Below are 21,532 nucleotides of genomic sequence, written 5' to 3'. Positions count from 1 at the left end.
AGCGCTCTGATCCCACTTTTCGATTGTTTCGTTTCTTGCTTTGCCTTTTCGCCGTCTCGTCTGCGTGCCTGGACGAATTGAGGACCGTGTCGCCTGCAGCGGCTCGCTCTTTGCTGGTGTTCCGCGTTTTCTCGCCTCGCGAATTTTCGGTTCTTCGCTCTAGTGGCGATGTTTTCGGCGCCCAGCGTGCGTTCATGAGAGGAAGGGGAGGCTGCCGAGCGGCTGGTCAATTTCTCTTCTGTGTAGGGATCTCTTCCCAGGTGGAACGTCGCTCGCGCGGGGGCGGCTCTGTTGAGAACGTTTCGAGGAAGCGGCATCATGGTGCTTCAGCGAAACCGCCGACGGCAGAGGAAGAAGAAGGGAGGTGGCGCGCCGCCGCCAGGTGCACTCGCCGCGGCTGCAGCAGCAGGTCGACTGCAGCTGGCGAGCGAGGACGACGGGGCGGGGAGCAGCGGCGAGATCACGTGCTCAGGAGATGCTCCACGTCTCGTCTCAGGAAGTGGTGCGCCGCACGCGTTCCACGACGACGACACATCCTTCTTCTCGCCGGTGTCCAGCTCAGTTCATCTGCCTGGAGGCGGCGCAGTGGAGATGCTTGGGAAGCCGCGTCAGCGCCAGGCGCGCGCGGCGCAGGGCGGGGTCGACTCCAGAAACAGCGTCGAGAAGCGCGAGTACGGAGGCAGTGGCGAGGAGGGCGATGGTGTCGAGCCGAGAGAGGAAGAGGGCGAATGGAGCGTCACAGACAGCGACGGACAGTATTCCAAGCACGAGTCCGACGACGACGAATTCGAGACGTCGCCGCGCCGAATCGACAACGAAGAAGGCGACTCGTCCTACTCGTCGCCGGGGGAAGAAGTTGAGGAAGGGTACGACGACGAGAGCAATCCTCCCCTGGACATGAGCGGCGACGACGAAGGCGAGGACGATGAATACGATGAGGACGAAGACGAATACGGGGACTCTGCTGGCGATCTGAGTCAGCAGGAAGATGACGCCAGCCCCGGCTCGCGGAAGAGCCCCGACGCGTGCGGCTCGGGCGGGGCCTCGCGAGAAACCACCGGCTCGGTCGCCCCCGGTGTGGGCTCTGCGGGCGCCCAGGGCGACGCCGCAGACGCAGACGACGACGCAGCGCGAGCCAACATGGAGAGCGACATGTACTTCACCGAAAGCGACGATGAGGACGCCAAGGAGTACAAAAAGGGTGGATACCATCCCGTAGAAATTGGCGAAATCTACAACCGCCGCTATCGAATCGAAGCCAAGCTGGGATGGGGGCATTTCAGCACCGTCTGGCTCGCTACAGATCTTCAGTACGTCGAAATCGGCGCGGAGAGAGGGCGAGGGAGCGCGCAACGCGGCCCAGCGGATTCCGGGGACTCGCGTGATTTCACTTGTTTCTGGAAGAAACCCATCACCTGGATATAATGAAAACTACAAAGGTTCTGTCGTGTATTTTATTGGTGGGGGGGGGGGAGGCTCCTCAGTCTCAGGCCGGCGCCGACAGCAGGCGTTACGTTTCTCCTCCAATCTGGAGCGTGTGCACTGATGCGCCACGGTTCACGCATGCGTCGCGCATGGATTCGCTCGTCTCATGAGAACGTTTTGCAGCCTAGAGGTGCTGGTAGGGACGTCTGGGGGGGCACGGGAGAGCAGACAGGTACCTTTATTTCAACATCTGTGCGGCGTTGCGTGTTGCGCGAATGTCTTCAGGTCGTCGCCTTTGGAGTACGTTGCGATCAAATTTCAGAAGAGCGCAAAGCACTATACAGAGGCGGCTGTCGACGAAGTGCATCTTCTCACGGCCGTCAAGAAAGGCGTCGAGAACGCGATCTGGCGAGAAGCCTCCAAGAGCTACAGTGTACGTCCAGCTGGGACTGCGATCGGGGGAGAGGGGAGAAGGGGGGGGGGTGGGGAAGGATGACGGAACTGTTCTGAGAAGGACACCTCCTTGAGCAGTCATAAGGCCTTGGACGAAGGGTGCTTCGTGGCTTCTTGGCAGAGGGCTGGGTTTCGTTCCGCGTCGTGACTCGCGCTTGCTTTCGGTCTGCATGCTCGCGGCCACAAGCCTTCTTGCCGGCACCTTTGGCATGCACTAACGAGAGGGGGCACTGAGGCTTCATCCTGGTGATTTTCAGCGGATGCAGATGTCTTACTAATCTCTCGGCCGACCCCCGAGCACCGGCGACATTTTTTCGCATGCAGTCCGCAGACGAGCGCTTTTCGTACCCGCGCTTCTTTGTTTTTGCGCAGGATATTGTGAAGGAGCGCCTAGCGGAGGCTGGCCCTCTCGAGACGAATAACTCGTGTCTCCCCCCACCGCCCTTTTCCCCAACTTCTTCGCGAACGCCTCCGCCGGTCGTTGTCTTTAAAGAGAACTTCACACACAAGGGCCCTCACGGCGAGCACATGTGCCTCGTCTTTGAAGTTCTTGGTGAGTGCTGCCAGCAAAAAAGACATGCGACTTTTTTGCGTGGCCGACCCGCTGTTTGCCCCCCCCTCCCTCTCCCCCTCCGCCGCCCCCGCCCCAGCGCGTTTCAGACACTGGCGTGCGTCGTCGGAGCGACCAGATTTTTTGGATAGACTCTAGGATGCGTCGAGCGCCGCATGCGCTTCTATCCTATGTATCACGCGTGAGAGACGTCAGCGCCTTATTTCCGTCGGCATTTTCTCTGCTCTCCCAGGGAAGCTGCGTGCCACCTCCGTCCGGTCCTCCTGCCTCTCTTTCATGACACAGCATTTTAGAAATTGCACTATACTGGCTGCGTCTTGGTTCTTTTCGCGGGGAATCAGTTCGCCACGCAGGCGGGAGGAGAGGAGCCATATGTGAATTTTGTTTTGGAGGCGTTTGCGACTGACGTGTGCATCACAGGCCCGAACTTGCTCTCGCTGATCAAGCGGTTTAACTTTCGAGGGCTGCCGATGAATCTCGTGAGGCGCGTGGCGACAGACGTCCTCTACGGGCTGTCCTACCTGCATGATGTCTGCGACATCATCCATACAGATCTGAAGCCTGAGAACGTCTGCGTCTCGGCGTACCCGCTGCCGCCGCCGGTGCCGCCGACTGGCGGCGCGGGCCTGGTGCCTTCGTTGCTTTCTGCAGAGAGCCGCAAGCGCGAACGCAGAAAGCGTAAGAAGCAAAACAGGAAGCAGCGCAAGAAGGCCCAGGCTGCCGCGGAGGCCGCGGCCGCAGAGAAAGACGGCGCCGAGGAGAAGCTGGACAAGGGCGAGGCCGCCGAAGACGATGAGGAGGACGACGAGCCAGGCGCAGAGAACGCGGGGGAGGACGCAGAAGGCGGAAAAGACGCAGAGGGGCAGCCACAAGCGGCCGGCGACCTCCACGGGGCCGCCGCGGGCAAGGTGGAGGACCAAAGAGAAGAAGAAAGTGCAGAGAACACGCCGCCCTACGTGAAGGGCAAATTGCGCCCGAGCCGCTCAGACCCGTCACTTCTCACTTCGTATACAGACAGCATCCACGCTGTACAGGGAACACTCAACAAGTAAGGCGACTCCACCCGAACAGAATGCATACATATATATACATATTCATATACATATATGTATTTGTATCTCCGTGTCTGTATGCAAGCTTCTATGCAGCTATCTGTGTGTAGGCGCTTCTGTTCACTACGACACGAGAGCCCGTGACGGCACATTGAGTGCCCATTCCTGCATACGAGGTTCATCCCAGCATGTGTGTTGCTTTTTTTTCTGCGTTGGCCCGTTGATCTCACGTGCTCGCCTGCGCGGCAGACACACTGTCGTTCCTAGTCTAGATTTGTGTGCTAACTTAAGTTTGAGGGCTTGCGCCTCTGCGCGGTTTCAGGCACATGTATAACTACGTCGGCTACTCGCAGTTCCGCAGCCCTGCGGCCTACTGCTGCCCTCGCAGCGGGCGCCGCGTGATGTATTGGCTCCCGATCGACTACGACGAGAGGGAGGAGGCGTGTGAGGACGCCAGTTCAGATGAAGAGGCGCAGACGGGCCAGGGCGAGGCCGCCGCGCCGAAGGCTCCAGGCGAGGCCTCCGGAGGCGAGGAGACTGCGAAGGACGCAGGCGACGCGAAGGACAAGGGGCCGCAGCCGACTGGAAAGAAGGGCGGAAAGAGGAAGAAGGGAAAGAAGGCGAAGGCCGCCGCCGGCGAGGACGCGAAGGCGCCGACGGCCACCGGCGCCCAGGTCGGCGGCGACAAACCGGCAGCTCCTGCGAAGAAGAATGAAGAGGGCGACGCGGCGGCGGCGGCGCAGAAGAAGAAGCGCGTCCCAGGAAAGGAGGCTCAGCAACTGCCGCTGCTTCACGACGACCTCCTCCTGCACCCAGTCGCCGAGGGCATCTACGCCAAACAACAGAAAGCGTCGCCTGGCGGAGGCGCCGGAAAGGGGGACAGCCCCCAGGGCGACGCCGCGGCCGCCAAAAAGGGCGAGGAAGAAGGAACGACCAACGACAGCGACGTCCTCATGTGGGGGCCCTACGTGAAGCTTGCGCCGGGCGAAGACCCCCCGAAGGAGATGACCGTCGTCAACACCACGGAGGGACGCATCTGCATCAAGTAAGCGAGAGAGAACGAGACACGAAGAGAGACGTAAACAGAGAGGGGGAGAGACAGCGAGAGGCACACGCAGACAGAGAGAGAGAAACATATATGTATATCTTTGGAGAGGGAGAGGCGCGGACGACAGCTATAGACATTGAGAGTCGAACCAGAGAGAGCTCGAGGGAGAGAAGGGCGAGTATAGGAGAGGATACGGAGACGCGAGGGGGTCGGGTTGAAAGGGAGTAGCTCTCTTTTTCTGAGGAGACAGAGGCTTAGCTCCGTGTTCCGCTCAGTATCGAACACTGTATCGAGATCCGTTTGGTGCGGACTGGAGCTTCAAACACCCTTCTTCGGCAGAGAGTGTTTGAGACGCTCCTCGAAGCACGGAGGTACTAGGGCGGCACCAGATTTCTGAAAGGCGGACGTTTCGGCTCCGTTGCGTTTGTGCCCAGGCCGCTTCCCCCCTCGTCGTTTGTCTTTGAGCAACCGAGGGCGGTGTACAAGCTCTGCGACTTGGGGAACGCCTGCTGGGGCAATGAGCACTTCACAGAGGACATTCAGACGAGGCAGTATCGCTCTCCCGAGGTGAGGAGGAATCCCCAGTTGCATCTCGTTTTCTGTCTCTGTTTCGCTGCGTTGCTCGCGCTGGCGACGTGTATGCGCGACTTTGCTTCCTGGTAGACCCTTCTCTCTCCACCGTCGTCCCTCTCGCCCGTGAAAATTCGAAAAAACCCCGGCGCCGCGCGGTTTCCCCCCAGCGGAAACTAGACTCTCATGTTGCATCTGCTAAAATGGGGTTCCTAGGTTTATATAAACTGCCCCTTTCTGGGGGCCATGGGTTCAAGCTTGTTTGCAACTTGTTTTCGCCGTCTTTGCTGTCCTTCCTCTTCGCTTTGGGGCTGTTCGGGCGCGTCCTCTGCGCAGCCGCGGCGTGCGCCTTCTTGGAGTGCAGCTTTTTCTCCTCTTTTTCCGTATGATGGACTTCGCAGGTGATCATTCGAGCAGGCTACGACTGCTCTGCCGACGTCTGGTCCTTTGCCTGCATGCTGTTCGAGTTGATCACCGGCGACTACCTCTTCGACCCGAAGTCGTCGCAGTCTTTTGACCGCGACGAAGATCATCTGGCGCTGGTACGCGGCGTCGCTTTCTTGCGTCTACTAACCTTTCAGAAGTGCTCACACATCCAGCTATCCAATCCAGATTCGTCGTCTTTGATATTTCAATAACGATGAATCTTGACGACGTGAACCCGGAAATCCACCTGCGTCGGACGGATGACTTCAACGCCGCAGAATATGCCTACGGGCGCACGGCCCCAGAGGTGCCTCGCGTGTTTCGTTCCCCGGCGAACACGGCAGAAACGGAGACATTCGTGTGCCTAGAGTGCGGAGGATGACTTTGTTCATGAGAGACAGACACCCGAGTCGTCTCTTTCGCGGCGCCGTTTTTACCATTGCGTTGGGTTGTGCGGTTTCTGCGTGCTGCAGATTATCGAGCTGCTGGGTCTTTTCCCGACTGACTTCGTCAGCCGCGGGCGGCTCTCGAACGTAAGGCGCTGCGCAGCTTCGCCGAGACCTTCGCTGCTTGCAGAGATCGTCCCTGTGCCCTCCTTTTAGATCCATTTCGCCGGCCCTGTGGCTTTTTTTTTTTTCTGTCGCGGTGGCAGCTGCTAGTCCGCACGTACATTTATACCAGTGAACCTGCCTGGTTATCGGGTGGCAGATAGAGTGTGTGTATCTTCGTTTACTTTCTCCACTTTCTCTCCGCTGACCTTCGATATTCTGTGGCTCACTCTCCCGGTCTCGTCTTGTTGTCTGCGGCCTGCAGATGCCATCTCGGTTCGAGTTTTGATTTTTTTCTTTCATTTTAGATTTTTTCTTCTGCTTTTGCGTGTCGCTGCAGAAATACTTCCGCGGAAACAGCAGCCAGCTGCGCCGCATTCAGCAGCTCCGCTTCTGGCCCTTGGATGCCGTCCTGCGGGAGAAGTGAGTTGACATCTTGGCAAAACAGGATATCTTCGTGTCGCGCTGCCGATACCGTATTGCCTCTAGATCCCCCGAGGACCTCTACTGTTCTCCGCGTCTCTTCGCCAGCTGGCGGCGAGCGAGTCCTCGCTGGCGCGGGCCGAAGGCTTTTTTTTCCAGCGCGCACGCTGCGTGTTCACGCCTGTTGCATATTTCACGGGCGCGCTGTCCCCCTGCCGGCGTCTGTTCCATTTTGCCCGCTTTTTTGTTGGCTTTCTGTCCCCCCTCGGCCTGTTTCTGTGATGTGACGGTCTTGTGCGCACACTTGTTGCGTATAATGTCTAGAAACTATGGGCTACTCTGAGATATTTTTTAAAAGGCAATTCCTCAAAAATGAAGAGGGGACGCGAGCTCTTCACTTTTCTTTTTTATGAGGGCCGCCTCGCGGCAAGTCTTTTAGCGTGTCCTTTCCGCGCGTGTCTGGTTTTCAGGTATCACCTGCCGGCGATTGAGGCGGAGTCGCTGTCGGACTTTCTGCTTCCCATGCTCGTCATCGATCCGCAGCACCGCCAGTCAGCGGCCCAGATGCTTCAGCATCCCTGGCTCCGCATGCGCACCATGCAGGACGAGATTGTCTATGCGCAGATGGTGAGCAACGACCAGAATGCGCCACATGATTCGACTCTCTCTGTTTGCGCAGCGCTGCCGACTGGGGTGCTTTCTGTTCTCAGCGAGGGCTTCACGGTTTAGGAAAGGCGTAACTGTCCTCCCTCTCTCCGTCGTTCTCTTGCGCGTTTCCAGTGGACGGTCGGTGAAGACGGAAAGGACGCATAAGGTCAAGATCTGTTGTGTGCGTGTTCCGGGTGTCTCTTCAGCGGCGCAACATGCATGTGAGCCATCCGGCGATCGACGGCCTTCTTCATACTGCGCCGGCGGAGGAGGAGGATGCGCCCCTGGCGCGGCCTGCGCCTCGCAGCATCGCCGCGCACGACGCGTTGACTGCGTCGCTAGTCTCCGGCGCGGCGCCAGGCGCCTCGCAGGCGGCGTTGGTCGCCGCGCAGCACCTCGCGCACACGCATCTCCCGTACGAGAGTCTCTTCGCGGCAGGCCTCGAATCTGCCGGGGCGGCTGCCGGCACGGGCGTCGCAGCCCTTGCTGCGCCCCCCACGGCGAAGAGGTGAGACGGGGGGGGGGGGGGGGCCATGCATCCTGAAAAAAAGGGAGAGCGAGGACTTGAGGGCTGTGGAGGAGGAAGCTGACGCATGTGCACTAAGGCGCTGCTGCTGGCGACTTGCCTTCTTCTGCTTGACTGTTCACTGACGGGTTGAGGGCAGCGTGGTTTGCCTCTCTTGCGTTTTCTTCGCAGCTGCTAGGCTCTCTGTGTTTTCCCGGGGGGAGTTGAACCGAGACCTGGCGTTTTTGGTGCAACTTGTGAAGCAAGGCCCGTTTTCGGAAGGGACGCGGTTGATCTCTGCCTACTGTTCCTGTTAAAAAAGAAATGCTTCTGATGAGGAGAGGCGTCGTGTGCTGCTTTCGCTGATTCGTCTGAGCGCGCGCACCCCACACAACGCCAGCCAAGGAGCACGGCTGCTGCGGGAGGAGCCCTCTTGTTTTCTGTCTCCTTTCGTCTCTCCCACACGAGTTCGTTTCGCACTTCTCTCATCTTTTCGGATGGGTTTCGCTCGGCCTCGGTCTTCCCTCAACGTCAAACTCCTCCTTTCCGCTTTTTTCCTCTTATCTCCACAGCCCCGCGTCCCCCGCCTTGGTGGGAGGCACCTCGTCACCTCTGGTCGCAGGCGCCGGCGGAGCGTCCGCGCCCGCGCGGAACGCCTACGCGAGTGGCGCCCTGGAAGCAGCTGTCGCGGCTCTCGCGCGGCCTTCCGCAGCTTCTTCGGCGCCCGGCGCGAGCTCAGTCTCTCTCTCCTCGGCGGCTGTGGGCCTCGCGGTCGTCTCGGGCGGGGTTGGAGCCGCGCGCCTTCCGGGCACGCTCTCGCCCGTCGTCACTGTGGAGGCAGGGGAACACGCCGGCCCGCAGCCCGACCAGACGTCTCCTGTCTCGGCCTGCTCGCCGCTGGCCTCTCACCCGGCGTATCCGCTCGCTGCAGAACCGCGCAGCCCGCTGCCTCCGGCGGCGGCCGCGGGGGTCGCACCCGAGGGAGCGCCGGCAGCCGGGGAGCGAGGCGAAGAAGTGAACAGTACACGAAGCGGCGGGGCGGCTGCCGCGTTTCTGGGAGACTCACCGCTCACCGGAGCGACGTTCCATCTCGGCGCGCCCCAGCAGCCCGTCTCTGCTTTCGGCGCTGAAGTCAGCGGCGCCGCAGGGAGCCTCTTCAGTCCGCAGCTGCCGCCGCAGGAGCTCCAGCAGCTCCTTATGCTTCTGCCGGCGGAAAAACAGCAGGCGCTTCTACAGGAACACAGCGTCGTGAGCGCGGCAGCGAGGGCCGTCGTGGACTCGCCTGTCGCAGTCCGAGGAACCATTTCCTTGGTAAGTCTGCAACTTCGATGAGCGCTTAGGTGTAACGACGTACACCCGCCTCCGTGTTTACACAGACGCATCGCTCATGTGCAGGGCTCGCGGCCGCGTGGCGAGGGGCTTTGTGGGATATAGACCTTCAGAAGGGAACGATCCTGCCGAATTTTGAAGCGATTGCGAGGATTCTTTTCCGAACAGAAGCGCTCTGTCTTGCGGGTCTGTGGGCATTCACCTGAAGGAGGCAGGCGAAGCCTCGCGCACGCGCCATGGAGCTCCTTTGCGAGCGGCGCTCTTCGTCTTACATAAGGGGGACGAAGCCAGAGGGGATTCCTGGTGACGCATTTTGGCTTGAGCGTATGGTTTTTGTGATTTTCCTTCAGGATGGGTTCGACCAGACGTTTCTCGTCGGGCGAGTGGAGCAGGCGCCAACGACTTCGTCGCCGCCAAGCACGTCTTTCGCACTCGGCCGCGGGACGGGGTTGAGGACGCCCCTGTCGGCGCGGCCCTCTGTCAGCGACCAGGGGCCTGCATCCGCGGCTGAACTTGCCGCGGTGGCGTCGTCGTCTGCGCGGGGTCCCGTGGCCCGCCTGAGCCAAGCGCTAGGGGCTGAGGAGCAACTGGGCAGCGCCGACCGCCGCTCGGAGTCTTTCGACAAACAGGAGCAGCTGCGCCAGCAAGTGCTCGCTGGCGTTGCCTCGTCCATTATTGGCGCGGATCGTCGCGTCCTGAACAGTACCGACGGCTTCGCGGCCATGCAGCAACAATCTTGCTCGTCTTTTACTCCTCTGGGCACGCCCGGCGACGCGCGCGTGGATAGCCGCATTTTAGGGTATGTCCTCCCCCCTGCCAGCCCGGCGGCGGGACTCCGTCAGAGGACGGGCAATCGCTTGCGCACATGGCTGAGCGACTTCGCACGATATTTGCCAAGGCACCCTAGAGACTGACGCTGACGGCGGTCCCCCACGTGCATCAGTCCTCTGTTGCCCGCCTCTGTCGCGTTCGGTGTGCAGGACTTGCGCGTCGGATCTCGACTTTTCGAGTGAAGCAGCTTTGACAACTGACGTGGCTGGAGCAGACGCGCGAGGTGCCGTTCACGTGCTTCTTCCTGGGGCGGACGGTCGCAGCCAGCCACAAGCCAGCCGCAGCACGCTTCCCAGCAGCTCGGCGAGCGGGAGCTTCCCGTGGCCTGTGCAAGGTCAACAACAGATTACCAGCGCCGAGCTTCTCGCCGCGTTCAAGCAGGACCAGCGGCAGGTCGGCAGTTGCTTTTCGTTCGACAGCCACAACGCTGGCCCGGTGTCGTCCGGCGCCCAGGTCAAAGCCGGCGGCGCGTCCGATCTAAAGCAACACATTCCGTACGGGACGTGCGCAGCGCAGCAGCTTGCGCTTGCAGGAGCTCCCGGCGTCGAGTCCTTCGGATCACAACAGGTGCATCCGATTGGAGGCGGCAGAGAAAATGCATTTTCTGGAGTCACGAGGAAGGAAGACGAGCGGGGTAAGCACCGAGACGTACCAGCCTCGTGGCTGTCGAGTGGTGCCAGGGTGCGGGGGGCCTCAGTTCCGATGGTGGGCGGTGCAGAGCGTCGGCGGTGTAGAGTAGGTGCTTATGGTTCTGCTCTTTATAAAGTTTTTTTGTCGCTCTGGAATTCGCAACTCTGGCTGTGTGACGCGCTGTTTTCAGGGTGGCAACCGACGGCAGTCGCTGCGTGCCAGCAGTGGCGCCCGGACTGTCCAAGCATCAACTTCCACCCGTTCCCGGCCCACCGTCACCAGCAGCTGGAGCAGTTGGTGTCCCAAGACGGAGTTCAACGTCAGATGCAGCACAAGTTTCAGGGGGGCGAGAAAGACCAGCGTGAAAAATTGAAGCAGCAGCTTTTGCGTCAGCAGGAGGACCTCACTCGCCTGCTAGGGAGGGCGCAACAACAGTTTCAGCAACAGCAGCAGCTGCAGCAACAGTGACGGGTGCGGAGACGCCCGAGTCTCCGCGAGGTCGGAACGCAAAGTCGTTTGCGTTTGCAGCGCGACAGGAGGGAATCGTGTCTCAAAGGGTGACAGCGCGGCACGCATGTCGTAGTTACCCGTCCCGACCGAGGATGCAACCCGGGAAGCACCTTCAGTTCTCCGATGTCTGCTCCACCCTCCGTCCGGCGGTTAGACGCGTGCCCTGGCACAGCGCAGCCGTACATATCGTTTCGCGTTGTCCTTCAGTTCTTTGCTCTTCGTTGTTTTCTTCGTGTGTCGCTTTGGCCATTGTAGGAGAACGAGCTTGCCATGTTTCTTTTTGCCTTCTCTCCTTGACTTCCTCAAAAAGCGCGGTGCTGTCCGCTTGAGAGCCGCGCAGTCGTCGGGAAACTTATGTGAGAAACAGGAACAACACAATTTCGATTGACCACGCGGTGCTTCCGCACCGTATTGGTATTCTGCGAGGTCCCAGTAATGGAGACTTCCACGTTCAACCTTTTCCGGCTATGCTGACACTGGCGTTTTCACTCTGGAAGGGAACGTATCAATCGCAAGATTTTGCTAGTTTACACGCATTGTCGCAGCACGGTTTTCATATTTCGGGGGGTTACTGGCGTACACTTAGGACAACCGTACAGAAACAGAACGACCACTAAAGCATACCGGTGAAAATCGTTAAGCTAATGCACAGATATACGCTGATGTGTGCAGTGGCTTCAGGCATTTCACGGTAGTGAAGGCTTCGCTAGTCGCACTTCCAGCATGGGATTGAAGTTCGTACGCGTGTACAGCTCACGTAGTTAGCCCCGCCTCAGTCGCCATCATATCAGACCTTTACCGCCAGCCCTCTAAAAAACCGCTGCGCTTTTTCCAGAAAGCTAATGCACCCTTCATCGTTGTCGTCATATTTCTCTTGACTGATGACGCCGGCCACTCTTCTCTGCTCTGTTTCAGGCGCCTACATCATTAACCCACGACATGGGCGCAGGGACTGTCGCGTTAGTGCTTTTTCTTACTTCTATCCCAGCGACAGCGGCCTGCTAGTTGATCACAGTATGCAAAGAGAACTCGTACGTGAATCGGGATGCTCACCAAAGGCGCCGCAACGTCGACCTTGGGCTGAGCTTCCACCAGACTTTCCTCTGCCGTTTCGAGTGCTGCTGTTACGTCTGAGGCAAGGCGCAGCCGTCTCGTACACTAGGTGGTACATCCAGCTATAACACCTACCGGTGCCTTCAAGCTTGTGAGGCAGGCGCCTACAAATGGTTTGTATTTTCCCTCTGCCTCGTTTCACAAACCCACCGCCCGCCCTACAGCTCTTCAGGCTTCGCCTCCCCGGATCGAGGAATTTTGTTCTGGTTCATGGGCATTTAGTCTCCCCTTGAGCCGACCACCGGTGACAACAACGAAACTAGTTACCGGCGCTGGATGCGGTGTTGGACCATGCGGCCCCTCCGGTATCTCTTTATGCGCTGCAGTGCTAAACTTTGATAGCTGACATTCGTGATGAGACACATGCTGCGCTTGCCCTTCGCTTTGCCTTCTGTCTCGCCTTGTTCCCTTGCTGTGACGGTGGATGGGTTGGTACGGCACTCAAAAGGGGCGTAGCGCGTAGAATTCAAACCTGATGCAAGCTCTGCCTCCTCCTTCGCCTTCTTAGTTGCCCCCCTCTTAGCATGCTTGCGTTTGTGAGGGCACGCAGCCTTGCACGCGGCACATGCTTTCGACCTGCTTGTGTGCGGATTCTGTAGTGCTCCACTTGACTCATTCACCTGCAGAGCTTTGCAGCCAATCGACCACACAACTGCCACTGACGCGAGGCACACGAAAAGCCTCATGGCTGAATAGAGAGGGGACCGGGAAAAAAGGCAGCGCCAGGTTCGAAACGGGCTTTTTTCCGTGGGAGCACTTTTCGCAGGGCGCTTTCACTTACGTCGTGCAGTACGCGACCGCTGGCCGTGTATGAACACACCGCCCGCATCTAACCCAAACCGTGCCCCATGAGAGCCGTGTGCCATCGCAACTCGACGCTGTCATGCATGCACTGATGGGTAGCGGCGTGCTACCGACTACCACACAGCCTAACTTACAGAAGGGCTCTCTGCGGTTTGTTCCGTAACATAACCAATTTCACACCTTTGCATTCCTAGACCTTTATTTGAAGGTTCAAGTTGTTTTCCGTGATTTCCATGGCAACCTGGTGTTTCCAAAGAGACGACGTCTCTCGAACCGGAAGCCAGCCAAGGTCATTCACTCTGTTGTTGCAAGCCGCAGGTGGCCTTATTGTCTGTCGACCCCGGGGAGAAAGGCCTGGTGCCTTTGATATGGTGATGCGGAACCAGGCCGCTTAGACTTTGTGAAGGTCTTTAATTGTGCCTTGCGCAGCAGCAGTCCTGCGTGTCCTGTTCTACACCTGGTCATCACGAACATCAGCGAGGCAGGATCGCCTTCTCTTGTTTAGCGTTTGTGCTGCAGTGTGTGGTCGTAGTGTGTCGTCGTAGTGTGTGTTTGCGGAGTAGAGCGTGGCTGGCCGTGAAACCGTTTGGCATGATGGCCGAGCAGCAAGGAGGTCGGCAGCCTTCAGGTACGACAACAGCTTCATGGTGTGGCAGCCTGCCTTTAGTACGGGCGCGACCCCTTGAAAGAGCGAGCATCCCTGCACTCCAGCAGTGTGGTTGCTTTTCTGTCTTGTGCTTCTGGCTGGCGCTTGACTCATTAGATGTCTACTGTCAACATCAGAAATAGTGGCGTACGCTGGGCTTTCACTGTCGCCGTGCATGGTAGCACCAGCGAACACTAGGTTCTGGAAGTGCGGTGTTGGCGAGGCTGCGGCTATATTCGACTCACCGGTGCATAACAGGCCGTTTCCTATCATGCGCTTTTCAATTCCGACCGCAAGACCCGTTCAAGCCAGCAGACTTGAACGGGGACAAGCGAATTCTTACCCCAACGATACCCGGGGCCGCCCACTGTTCGTTTACTTCAGGCGCAGCACCGAACACGATCTACGTTCCGCTGATCAATCAGACTATCAGAAGAAACCGCATCGTAGAAGTTCCCGAGATCCATGTCGTTGAGAAGCTGGTTCCGAAGATACAAGTACAGGATGTGATCCGAAAAGTGCCGCGAACGGACATTCAATGGGTAGAGAAGATTGTTGAAGTCCCTCAGATCCAGGTATGAATGTTTCTTTCCAATATGTGAGTCTGGCGAGGCCTCCAGAACCCCCTCACTGGCATGGATTACACCATATCTTTGTGGGGGGCTTGCAGGTTGTCGAGAAGATTGTCGAAGTCCCTCAAATTCAGGAGATACGCCGAGAAGTTCCTCGCGTCGAGGTTCAAGAAGTCGTTCATAGGGTCCCACGCTACCATGTACAGCACGTAGAGAAATACGTCGAGGTCCCTCAAATCCAGTACGTGGAGAAATACGTGGAGGTGCCACAGATCCAAGAGGTTGTCAAATACCGGGTAAGCCAAAGTCTGAGCCTGACTGGCTGGGTCGATTTTCATCTCGTTACTCTTCCAAATTGCGTGCATTTTGTGTTCAATTTCACAAAGACACTATAGTTCCTAGAATACTGAAGATGACTCCGGTTATGAGATACAGACAACCAAATTCTGAGATCTGTGCCAACTGGACGTTATCTTTCAGGAGAGAGTTGAGATTGTTGAAGTCCCTATCGAGAAAATCCGCGAAGTCCCGCGCATCGAAGTCAAAGTTGTCGAGAAAATTCGGCATGTGCCTGGGCCAATCGAGTACATCGACATTCCTCAGGAACGCATAGTCGAAAAACCAGTGTATGAAACTATTGAAAAGATCGTCGAGGTACCAGAAGTGCATGTGAGTGTTGCTATAGTGGGGCGAGCCAGACCCTCGCGACCCCGTCACTGTAGCATGCGGGGATAGACCGCTCACACAGTGCTCACATCCTCTTTCATTTGTAGACCCTAAGTCGCGAGACGCATGCCTTCAGGATGTTTTAGTGGAGAAGCCCATCATGGTGCCAGTTCCCGGTCCTGAAGTAGAGATCCCCATCGAAGTCCCTGTGTACTACGACGTTCCCGCGTACTACCCCGGGCCCGTGAAGGTCATTCCAATTGAGAAGGAGAAGCTCTACGAGAAGCTAGTCGAAATTCCTGTGTGAGTACAGGCACTTCAGACTTCGGATATGCCTCGCGGTGGAATGGTGACGCGCGGTGCCGCTCTCATCTCGCCGTGTGTGCTTTGCGTGATGTATGCAATTGTGCTTAGACCGGTTGCTCAAGAGAGCATCCGAGTCGTGCGCGTCCCACACCAAGTACCAGTAGATGTTTATAAAGAGGTCCCGGTGCCCCGCTACGTCGACCAGATCGTCGAGGTTCCTGTACAGGTTCCCGTTCCGCAACCTCCCCCCGTGATTCATCCAGTCCTTCAAAACGTAAGCTCTCACTGTTCACCAAGGGTTCTCAAGAAAAAATGTCCACCAGCTGTAGTTCTCCAAAGCTGTCATAGTTATGACTTGTGATGCCTTGACTTTCTGTCTTGCAGCAAATTATCGACGAAGACCCTATTTACGAGCAAGCGCCTCCACGGTACATTTATGAAAAGCCGGTATGGGCGGCTCCTGTGTACGAAAACGCACCTCGACTGCCTCCGATAGAATCTCCTGCTCACGCCCATCCAAACGCTATTGCTGCATGGCGGCCACAGCCTGGTCCTGAGCCACGGGCGTTCTCTCGTGACAGTAGTGTTCAACCGGGTTCCGGCTCTCAGAAGTAGAGGCGAATGATGGCCCCCCTAAGCGGAAACGGCAATTGCTGCCGGACCAAAAAAGAATAACAGCGACGCTTCCGCGACGCGCGCCCACTGCCAATCAAAAATAACACTAAGTGTGACGGACAGTAGGCATGAGAGAACCTTTTTCGAATTCGTTCGACAACGCAGGGGTCCCCTGAAGCTCCTGCTGGTGTGAACTTTCAACCGATGCAAAATACTAAGGATCCTTACTGGGAAGCCCCCCTTTGCTTCAGCATGCTCTGTCGTTGTGGCAAGTAAAGCGGGGACACATTTTACGGTTGAAGAAGATCGGGTCTCCACGAGATGGGCATCTCGCTCTTTTTTGTCGGGCCGTCCTCAGGGGAGCGACCTTGTTACTGTGCGTTTTTGTCAGTTGTGTGAAAATTCGTCGATGTGTTGTCGCTGCTAGTTTTTTTCTGATCTGCCCATCCTTTTAAAGCCACCTCTGTTTTCTCGTCCATTGTGTGGTCACGCCCATGTTTCGGACAGTCGCTTTGGCTGCTGTTTGCCTCGTTCCTTCAACAGCCAGAGATGACACTCACAGCGCGGGCTGAGTTGTCCCTAGTCATACTTTTCAATGTGTTTGCAAGGAAACGAGATGCAGAACGCACGTGGTTTTGCGTTCCCTGTAGTATTTTAAACCAGGGAGCGAGCACTGACTAGCGATACATTCTACCACGGCACGAAGCTTTCCGCATGGTGTTTTCGCTCAATCGAGATAACGCTTGCCTAGGACGCAGAAACCTAACATTCGAATTATGCACATTAAGGACATAGAAGTACCATGCTTTCCGGGACTGAATGAAAACTAATGGAGACTCAATATTGGTGCGAGTGTCCACAAGTGACCTCTGTTTGGTGGCTGCCGTAGATGACGATAAACGAAACCACTTCAGCAATCGGCCACATGTTTATCTTCCCTCGGGGAGGGGGGGCTCGCACACAGAAGCAATAATCATATCTCTGGGGGTACATGTTATTCTTGCTGCATTCTAGAGTGTGCTGTAACATCAGGTTTAGATGATCATCATTATTACGCGGGGCATGAGTTCATTTACCGCTACTACCAGTGATGCCGCATAGAGGAATTCACACCTCCTCGTACGGTGGGCAGTCTGAGGACGGATGCAGCACTTGTGACACAGGCCAGCGTTCTACTGCAGCTGCACATCCGTACCCCGACACGTAGATCCGTGCCCGCTTGTGTCATCTGGACTTCAAGCAGTTGAAATACGCCAAGTTCCCGTGCTTCTGGCACGCATCTGCCATCGTCGGCATCGAAACAGCCGCCTGGTGACAAGCAGGAGATGCCCATGAACCATAATATGGGGGTCACGTGCATATGCAGTGTATGTACCTCAGAAGTGCCATGCAACGGGTTCTCTCGGATCAGTCAAAACATTTTTGTATGCTTCTGAACTGCAACAATGAATCCAACAAAATTGGAAGCAGCAGGAAAAAAAGGTACATAGCAGAGCACCAGGTTTGGAAACGAAGGTCTAATACGTTGGGCAATCAGACTCCATCGGGTGCGTCATCGAGGAGCATGTCTTGAGAGTGATGGGCTGGTTCGCTGACCGTGAGGTCGAGCATCTGATGTTCTTAACGAAGGCAGGTCAAACTGAGAGACTACGGGACCTTAGGATCAAGAAACTAACAAGGAGTAAGTCATATTGTTGGCACGATCGACACCAGATGCCAAGCGGCACGTTTTTTTAGTCATATCGCTGCTTGACCAGATACACGGGCTGTGGATAACAGTGAGCCTCGACTGCGGGCAAACATGTGTTCCTACTGCAGAGCACTGGATTTAGGCTCGCGCAGCAACGCAGAGAGAACTGTTCTATAAGCTGCTCAACGTGTTCGACACGCAAGCGCAAGTAAATTCTCAATTACAGGTGTGTACTCTCCTTTGGAACAGAATGAAGAATGAATTCTATTTCCGTATGAACAGCAAATTGTCAAGTGGCTCGAAATACCACGCAGCTGCCTCAATGTTTTCGCGTCCCAAAAAGGTGGCAAAATCCTCTTGGAGACACATTACCCACATGATTTCTTTGTGCAGGACTTGTCGCTGGCATGGTGACGTTTTGCAAAGGATCGGCATCACTTGATTGCCGCAATGCAGGCCAGTTTACTTGTTTTCAGCAGCTTTTCAGACTGCTCGATGGACGATGGTGCCAGGCACTGGAATACTTGTTTCAGAAACGCTCTTGGAGGTGGACAGGATTGAATCCAAAGCGAGTTACATAGTAGTGGTAGAGAAGGAGGCTGTGTTCCAAACGTTGACGGAGCAACAAATATGGAATGTAAATTGCCATTTCTTTTTACCCCGTTACACGAATGCAACGAGCAAAATCTCAGACCGTACCCTGTATTCTGATGACCGGCAGGGGGTTCCCGGATTTCGCTACTCGCAAGCTTCTCGTGAAACTGCGGAACGTATTGGAACTTGAGGTGCGCAGATTCTGTTTTTCTGCATGACGGCGCGGAAGAACATGATGGCGGCTCAGTGCGGCTATGTCGGAGACTTCGACCCCCATGGAATCAGCATTTTCCTGTCATATCAGTACGGCAGCTCGGTTTTTGAAGGGAGGTCACTCAGTTGCGTGGATCTGCACTGGATTGGCATGTGCTCTGAGGACCTCGAAAGGCTGCCAGCCGAAACCCGGCTATCTCTATCAGGCCGTGACAGGGCACTGCTGCAAAATTTATTTGATCACCCAACCGTCAAATGCTGCGAGCGTCTGAAGCAGCAGTGCATATTTATGTTACATCACGATACAAAATTTGAGATTGAGGCCATTGCCAGTTTAGGCTTGGACTATCTGGGTCGCTACTACATCCCTTCGCGAATCCTCAAGAGAACATGGATATGACCGCTTTATGCATTCCAGTTCTGCCATGTTTCTAAAGAGATGCTGCTTTCCCCGCTGCAGTAATGAACTCGTCCATCAGCCACAACTATCCCGCAGCATTTGGCACAAGACGCCGGCGATGCTTTTCAACGCATTGAGAGATCAAGCTCATTTGAGTTGGGATTGCGTTGAAACCGGAAGATAGAGTACCCGCTGCACAGCCATCGCATCACCGTCCTCCCATAGAACGTAGTATCAGGAGACGTATTCCCAGGTGTTTGCGTACGCGTGCCAGCAAAACGCTTTAGCTACTACCTGATAATATAATAGCGTGGAGGAATCCTTTCAGCGGCGTTAGTTGTCATTTTCCCAACCAAAAGAACTAGTGTGCTCGAACGAAATGACATCATTGTATTAGGTGTCAGGAGTCGGGTTCTAGATCCTTACGCACTACACTGCCCAGCGTGTTTTCGACGAAGTCTGAGATGAGTCTCCACGCTGCCACAATATTGGCCGTAGCTGTGGAGGGTAACTGCGCACACTGGCACACAGGAAGACATGAGCTCCTGATTGATAGTTGCTGTGTAACATCTTAACATCTTTTACCGGGCCTTCTATTCCGTCCACACACAGACACTAGATCGGACCTCGTCGTTGTCTTGCACAAGAAAGATGCGGCGCATGATGCGGCGCAAAGTCGAAGGGCGAGCTGTTGGCAGCAGCCGCCTCGTATAGACCTGCCGGGCGGGCCGGACCAGCAGCGAAGGCGTGAGGGGGTATGTCCTCTTGCGACAGCGAAAGCTCTGAAACCTTTCTCTGGCAACGATGCAAACCCCGTTGGCTCTCTATTTCCCAGTTGACAAGTGACGTTGTCAACTCCTGACCACAGATTGACGCGTATTTCGCAAGGCGCGGCGTTTTTTCGCCCGAGTCTGTCGTTTTTTCCCTGCGTTTACTTCGCTCCAAAACATTCTGCGCTCTGCGATGCTCGTTTCATCGGCCGCCCCGTTTCGTCGTACCCACTTTGCGCTACATAATTTGCGGCTACAGCGCTCCGATGGCGTGACGTCCACACACCTTCCTTTCAACAAAAAATTTCTTCGAATCATGCGACATCGGCAGTCCCATGAAGGAGCTTTGAATCCTTGGCTTTCTGTGCGCCGGACTGCATTACCGTTTGGGGATACCACCTCCATCGGGACTTCCCATCGCTCCTGCGGCTAGAATCTAAGCTATGTCTCACTAGCTTTCTCCCGCGTATCAACACATGATATCAAAAATGATGAAAGATATGATCCCACTTTTTTCTCATGTGGTAACGCCTTCCAACAGTATCAGAGATGAGTCGCTGTACTGTCTGCGTTCGGAGTCTGTCCGCGGCTCCGGCATGGGGTGTTCCTGAGTGGAACACCGGAGAGTCTTTCGGCCAGCTGCCACCTCATCTGCGGTGGATGCTGCGGTCGTTTATGCTCAATTAGGCGACTGTTTTCTCCCCTTTCCTGTCCAGTATGGCTGCTCTTCGTTCACTTCGGCACTGCTTCGAGCGCTCGCTGCTGGGGCAGCAGGAGTTTCCCTCGTCCGCCTCTTTTTGCGTTTCAGAGCTGCGCACCGCATCTGCCCCTTCGCTGTCTAGCTTTTCTCGGTATCTCACCGTTCTGCGTATGCATGCGGAGTATTTGGCCCCTGCTGACATTTCTACGTCACGAGCAGTTCTGTTCTCTGTCTGCCGCACCTCTTCTGAGCCGTCCAGACTGCGTTGTTGCGGCACAGAGTCTCCTCTTGCAGTATTTTGTCTTGCTTCTTGCCGGCAGCGCCCAGCGTGACCTGCCTCCCACTTGCTCACCACTCGTCATGGGCAGCCGGCCATCTTATGCGGGGGGAGAACTTTCGTTCAGTGTGCTGCGTGGAAGCCCTCTGGTTGTGTGACCTGCTCTGTTCCTGAAGGATTTCCGTCAGGGGAGCCTCCTGCTCTCATTCGGGCGCCTGCGTCGCCTTGTCGTTCTCTCTGGGGTGTGGTGTCGCCCCATCTAGCCCTCTACGATCCCTCTGAGGAATGACACACGGCGAGAAAGCAGACACCCTGCGTGTGACTGCATTGGCTTTCTCCACGCGTCCCACGCGTTGGCATGTTGAGCGCGGTGCCCGCCACGAGACATCGTCCAAACCCTCAGATCGCTTCTCTATCCGTCGGCCTCCAGTGTCGCGGGTGGTGCTTGCATGAACTAAGGGCTGGCCTGTCGAAGCCGTGAGGCGTGCGCCTGGATCCCCGCTGCCTCTCAGGAACCCTGGCGCGTCCGTGCTGCCGGGGGGCGGGCTGGGAGGACCTGGGCAGTCTTGCCATCTTGTGCGCCTTGTTTCGAGGTCAGAGCCGATTCTTCTCGTCCGCTTTGCGTGGGGATCTGTTCTCACGGCAGTCTTTGGTCTGCTGCCGCGTCAAGCAGGCGCGCCGAGACATCCCGGGCTGTGTGGCGTTTCGGCTGTGCTGCACGTAGCGCTGTCCACTTCAGCATTTCGAGTACGATTTGAGCCAGTTCCGCTGCTTCCTTGTCCGGCGTCTGCTTTTTCTTCCTTCGAGGGCGGCGCGCGGCGACGACCAGCGACTTTTTTGCTCAGCAGCACGTACCCCGTCTGCGGGCGTTCCAGTTTTCTCAGATCTCAACCAGTATACAGTGTACCAAGACCTACTCTCTTCAAGAAGGCAAAAAAGACTGCACGGAGTCTCATCTTTCGACTCGTCATCCGGCGCATACGCCCTCTGGGTTCCAGGGCCCTTAGAAGACAAATATACGCTGGAATCTGGTCTGAACAGGGGAGGAGAGGCGCGGCTCCAGGTTTCCTTACAAAAGATCCAAGGGCATCAAAGGAGGCGAGGAACCGCGTGGCGAAGCGTGGCTAGGCTGAAGGCGCGCACCACATACAGGACAGGCTGTGCGCGAGTTAAGGGAAGCGGCTTCTTCTGTGTCGT

At 56.6% G+C, this 21,532-nt stretch overlaps 3 protein-coding genes across 3 annotated transcripts; all 3 read left to right on the top strand.

Annotated features, from left to right (window-relative positions):
• Positions 1-318: 318 nt before the first annotated feature.
• Positions 319-10,927, top strand: BESB_013400 (putative cell-cycle-associated protein kinase SRPK; the record flags this gene model as incomplete). Its single annotated transcript, XM_029360070.1, has 16 exons — positions 319-1,310; positions 1,711-1,858; positions 2,251-2,431; positions 2,870-3,497; positions 3,824-3,945; positions 4,054-4,546; positions 4,984-5,116; positions 5,521-5,661; positions 6,019-6,078; positions 6,434-6,516; positions 6,987-7,143; positions 7,371-7,672; positions 8,242-8,980; positions 9,349-9,797; positions 9,979-10,463; positions 10,650-10,927. The coding sequence occupies 16 exons, from the start codon at positions 319-321 to the stop codon at positions 10,925-10,927; spliced, it is 5,391 nt and encodes a 1,796-aa protein (XP_029216737.1).
• Positions 10,928-13,480: 2,553 nt separating this feature from the next.
• Positions 13,481-15,691, top strand: BESB_013390 (alveolin domain containing intermediate filament IMC13; the record flags this gene model as incomplete). The annotated part of the gene is made up of 7 exons (XM_029360069.1): positions 13,481-13,514; positions 13,830-14,107; positions 14,203-14,400; positions 14,585-14,773; positions 14,907-15,073; positions 15,185-15,350; positions 15,461-15,691. 7 exons carry the CDS (start codon positions 13,481-13,483, stop codon positions 15,689-15,691), a joined length of 1,263 nt encoding a protein of 420 aa, XP_029216736.1.
• Positions 15,692-17,136: 1,445 nt separating this feature from the next.
• On the top strand, positions 17,137-18,588 carry BESB_013380 (putative topoisomerase VIA; the record flags this gene model as incomplete). The annotated part of the gene is made up of 7 exons (XM_029360068.1): positions 17,137-17,173; positions 17,429-17,469; positions 17,524-17,607; positions 17,664-17,724; positions 17,775-17,837; positions 17,894-18,018; positions 18,175-18,588. 7 exons carry the CDS (start codon positions 17,137-17,139, stop codon positions 18,586-18,588), a joined length of 825 nt encoding a protein of 274 aa, XP_029216735.1.
• Positions 18,589-21,532: the final 2,944 nt, after the last annotated feature.

Source organism: Besnoitia besnoiti, chromosome IX, assembly GCF_002563875.1.
Source record: "Besnoitia besnoiti strain Bb-Ger1 chromosome IX, whole genome shotgun sequence".
Taxonomy (NCBI): Eukaryota; Apicomplexa; class Conoidasida; order Eucoccidiorida; family Sarcocystidae; genus Besnoitia; species Besnoitia besnoiti.
This window is presented reverse-complemented; position numbering and strand designations above follow the sequence as displayed.